Here is a 5,287-nt window from a genome sequence, read left to right on the forward strand (position 1 = left end):
TGAGATAACTTAGCTCCTTATTTTAGCCACATAAATTTTGCCACCATAATGCCAATGTTCGTGTAACCCTTCGTGTCCAGTTCGCTTTTTGTTCGAAGCAAAATATTTATCTACTCGCGCAGGAATAAGCGATTATTTATCTCTCCTCTTTGTGGCGAATCTTTGCTACCGTGGAGCTCCTTTCGCAGCGTGACTTTCTGTCTTCCATCACAAACAAAATTAAGGTCTACTTGATACTATTATTTCAATAACTGTTTATTTTCGTCGTGTGCTAAACAACGAAATAATAAATCGCGAAAATCACCAGATCCATTAGAATCCAGTTAATTTTTTTAGACGCACAAACTGTTTGTATTATAAATTGCAGCTTCTGAGTCAATTATTATTGCTTCTTCTTGATACGCATCTTACGATATTACTTTAGAAATTATCTAGGGTGCTTGCATATGTACAGGTGTCCCTTGGATAACTTATCCCCTCATAACTTTTAGCCTCACGTAACTTGAAGGGTATTGGCTCCACCACTACCGTTCTCTGGTGTCTAACTTATAACTAATAACTAATAAGATTTGGAGAAAATACAAGTTTTTTTATGGAGAAAATTCATTACCCAACACATTACTAAGCTAGTGCAGCCAGGAATCCAAGGTAAGTTGTGTATTGGCTACTGTACGTATGAAAATGTGAAGGTCTCGGATGCGGCTATGTAAGGGGCCCTATCGATAGGATTGACTGATCAAGAAGTGTGGCAGTTAGAGCTAAGGAGTTTAGCTTTTTATGCTTGCTGACCTGAACTTCCTCCACATGCCCTGGTTCCTGATTATCATCCTCTTCCTCCTCTTCTGCCTGCTGAACCATTGCAATGATTTCCTCAACATCCAGCTCCTCGTGCGCCACCTTCTCCTTATCCGGATTCAATAAATACTCAATTGCCATAGGGTTCCTCAGTGTTAGCCTCTCTAAGGCTTCATGCAGCTCTAGCTCAATTCCCTGCTCCTCGGTGTTCACCATCTGCAACTGCGGTGATGCTGCAAAGAGGCCCGTATGCCCAAAGCAGTTTACCACTATGGTAATTATAATATCCTTTCATGCCCCTATACACCACAGCATTGCTGTTAGCTGGTCAACCTTGTAGATGTTCCCCCCCCTCGCTTATCACGGTCCATGGCATTCTAAATGTAAAGCGCCTGTAATGGCGCTTGAATGAGGCATTGATTCTAACAGTATGGGCTCAATGTCTGATGTGCAGTTTGGTGTGAGGAGAGCGACCTTGATATTCCCAAGCACCAGCTCTTCCATTCTGTGAGACGGAGCATTATCTAGCAAGAGAAGAATCTTCCTATCCTTTCACTGGCAAGATTTGGCTAAACTGAATTCCAGGCACACTGGCAATATCACATGGAATACAATTACCCTCTTGTCATTGTCAAGATTCTTTAGCCACTCTTGGAAAAGGATTCCATTCATCCATGCCTTCTTGTTGTTCCTGTTATAAAACCCCTGCCGTTCACCTGTCTGCCGTTTAAAACGGTGTGGCATCTTGGATTTTCTAATAAAAAGAGTTTAGCTTCTCGGAGCCATCAGTATTGGCGGTAAAAGCTATAGTGAAACGCGTCTGAATGCGAAAGAAAGAACCAGAAGATTTTTTGTAAAGTTTAATTAGGATAAGGTACTCAAAATCCAGATATAGTTCATTTTGTCCTTCTTTAGACCATCAATTCTTCCCTGTGAAATGTACTTTTTTTGGAACCGTGTTGTAGGTAGGCCTAAAGAAATCAGTATGAGTCTCGCATAAAAATACCTTTAATGATATGAATCAGACCTATTTCATCCATGTTATACACATCTTTGAGCTCATATCGAGCTATGATTGCCTTGAGTCAGGCAGTGCAGCTTACATGGCTTCCTGATCTGTGGAGCCACTTTCCCCATGAATTCGGATGCATCGAAGTTCGTTTCGCTGCTGGAATCTCTGAATCCATCCATTGGAAAACTTGTCAGCATCCTTAGCCATCCCCAGGTGGTCAGCAAAGCACTTAGCCTTAACCTTGATAATCTCCCCCGTGAGGACAACGTTTTTCGCCTGAAACTGAAGCACCCAACTTGCCAGGGCTTCTTCGAGTTGAGGATGGTGTGCGACACGTGGGCGCTTGTCAGCGAGTTCAGTCTCTGTCATGACTTCCAGCTCCTTCCGCTTCTTAAAGATGCCAGTGATACCAGCCTGCGCAATATTCTTACTGAATTGGGCTGTAGCCCAAGATGCTAAGGCACTCGGGCTCATTTCTGGGCTCTGTAATTTTGCCTGCAGACTTGAAGTCTTTTTGCATTGGTGAGGCGCGTATGCGGAAGCAGGAGGGGTTAAACCGTATTGGACAGTCAGCAAAGTGAGATTCAGTAAGAAAAAATATTCTCACGTAACTTATAACCTCATATAACTTATGATTTCACCCCCACAGTTGGTATAAGTTATCCGAGGGACACCTGTATGTACCTCAACTTTTTGGTAAACGTACGTCACCCACAAATAATACTTACAAATACAGCCAATGAGAAGCTGAACCCCCGCGCGCCATTGGCATGTAAACACACATTCAGTAATTCATTTTCTTCGTTTCGCGACAGCTCTTTTAACCGGAATCATGAACTTCGGACTAACCATATGACATGTCGCCCAAAAGTTGTCAGACAGACATTCGTTTTGAAATGCAGTAGAATTGCGACATTTTATATAACTAGCATAATACCGCAATACAGTACTGTACATCTGTCGTGCCGTCGGAGTCTGAGGACGAGGCCTGCGAAGTCGATAGCGCGCTTGACTGCTAATCGGCTACGCATAGTTACGATCAGCCTTTTGCAGTAAGTCCACCTCTCCACATTTTACAGTGCGCTTCTCGTTGTGGTTGGCAACATGATTGATGAAGACTTTATCACGGTTGCGATTACGGCCTCAAATGAGTTAAAGAGCAGCGGCATAATTGGGAAATTTGAAGGAGGTGGTAAGGGACATCGATATACCATGTACACGGTCCTCGTGCAGAACGTTTCTGCAGGAGGAAAGTGTGTCGTGCGAACGCGTTATTTAAACTCTTTCAATTGCGCAAATAGCTTATGGAGCTCGTGTCCTGGGGCCACTGTGGCTTTTGCGTGCCGTATGAGCAGCACATTGCCGACTATCCTTTTCCGCTCGACGATTGCTGCGCTCTAGTCACGCAGCTGTCGTAAAGGAGCGAATGGATAGTCTCGTCTTGTTTTTGAGGCACATGCTACTTTGCATTATGGCGCGCAACTTTGGAAACTGTTCCCAGGCTTGCGAGAACATGGTAAGTTGCATCATTAAGTCATCTTTACAAATGGAGCAAACTGAGATTATTTTTTCCGGCCATGACGTCCAAACAGCACCCGATTAAAATTATTCATGCCGTAGAAGAGAAGCGACAGCAGAAGATCAAGGCCGCAGGGCTTCGCACTAAGGATCTAGCAACTATAAAACATCTAGACCATAGCAACACGTGTAACAGGCCAAAGTTGCCCTAATGTTACACAGTCCCCGTTAAGTACACTTGGGGTACTTAAGGAGATGGTCAATTACTAAATAATAGTAATTAGACCCAGCACTCGGGTGTGGTGCACATTTGTGACCAACCCTTGTGTATGTGATGCACATGGCTGCATTCACATTAGGAGGGATGACGCCCAGCGTCATCCGTGATGACGGCTAGCGTCATCCGTTACGCGAGGTATCGAGAAAGATACGCTCACAATACATATTAAGTGTTATCTAAAGAGATGACATTTTAATTGGTAAAAATAGGTATTTATATTTAATACGATTAAACAAAAACCAGTATGAAAACTACTTCCTACTTGATAAGTGCGCACAAGGAGCCGGATTACCGCTCCCGTGACGACTCTTAATCACAGTACTTAGTGTGTTGAGTGAGGTCGCTAACGCGCCCACCACAACTACCTCCCTGCACGCAAGAGAAGCAGGTTAAGTCGCTTCCTCACTGTGCTAGGGTGTGTGTCTAAGTAGAGCGTGGCCGCATTACGACGTGCCCGCCTACACTTGGTAGCACTTGAAATCCTTCCCACGACCCGCATCTCTGCGTATGTACGTGGTGAGGATGAGCGTCAATATTGATTGGGCTCATTTTCCTCACCTTCCGAACATCATCAGGAGGTGACAGGGCTTATGGCGCAGGGACTTGGTAAACAAGCCCTGGCCAGGCTCCTGGGTAGTCCTCCTGAGACAAGTGTTGCTCAGTTGGAGCAGTTTGAGGCATTCGTGCTCGGACAGCGGAGGGCCGCGTCCGAGACACAGGGCTATGCTGCGGCGGAGTCCGTCACTCAGACTCAAAATGAGCTGAGGCATGAGAAGGCTCGGAGCGAGGCTCTCAACAGGACTGTTGAGATGCTCTCTGCCCGGCCGCATCAGCCGAGGGCCCATTCGGATGGACCCGCCCAAGTTCGATGGAGCTGCAGCGCACACGATTGTTCTCTGGCTGTTAGCCGTGGAGCAATGCGGTGTCGCGCAGCTCATCGAGGACTACAGCCGGATGGTGTCGTACGCCATGTCGCATCTGCGCGGTAAGGCCTCAGAGTGGGCTTACTCGGCGCTTATGGCGAACAGAAAGGCGTTACCTACATGGGCGATCTTTAAGAAAAAGATTCGCGCCATGTACCAGCCGTCGAACAACGAAGTGTTGCTTCAGGCGCGCATCTTTGGAGCGCGAAAGGCGAAGCAATCTCTGCAAGAGTATGTGCAAGAGATGCACTCGCTATCGGCGTCCATTACCGTAGATCCGATTCCGGAGCACATTAAGGTGCCCACATTTTAGTGAACGGACTACGGCATGGCCCATCGCGACAGGCCCTTTTCAGAAAGGTGCCGTCGACGATGGAAGAGGCAGTCTTAATTGCCTTGATTGAGGAGAAATGCTACAGCAGTGCCTCGGCGACAGCTTGGCATAAGCCGTCGGCCGAGAGGTCAGATGCTACTCCCATGGAGTTGGGCAATGCAGACGTGGTATGTTGTAGATGCGGTAAGCGCGGCCATATGATGGCTCGCTGCTATGCCAGGGTCCCTGCTGGAGTGAAGACGCCCAGCGAGAGGACTTCCTGCCGAAAGGGCGATGGCAAGAACCAGCGTGCGAGATGCATGAGTTCTGCATCGACCACTGAGGGGTCGGGAAATGCAGGAGCGCAGTAGGGGCGAGTGCCCAACTGACGCGGACTTTGAAGCTACCCCTAAGTTCAGAGTTGTGGAACAAATGGGTAGCATAGT

General features: G+C 46.8%; 1 protein-coding gene across 1 annotated transcript; it reads left to right on the forward strand.

The window, feature by feature from the left end:
* Window positions 1-2,911: 2,911 nt before the first annotated feature.
* Window positions 2,912-3,225, forward strand: CCR75_004628 (uncharacterized protein; the record flags this gene model as incomplete). Its single annotated transcript, XM_067962714.1, has 2 exons — window positions 2,912-3,067; window positions 3,109-3,225. The coding sequence occupies 2 exons, from the start codon at window positions 2,912-2,914 to the stop codon at window positions 3,223-3,225; spliced, it is 273 nt and encodes a 90-aa protein (XP_067823831.1).
* Window positions 3,226-5,287: the final 2,062 nt, after the last annotated feature.

The sequence above is a fragment of the Bremia lactucae genome, linkage group LG19, assembly GCF_004359215.1.
Source record: "Bremia lactucae strain SF5 linkage group LG19, whole genome shotgun sequence".
Lineage (NCBI taxonomy): Eukaryota > Oomycota > Peronosporomycetes > Peronosporales > Peronosporaceae > Bremia > Bremia lactucae.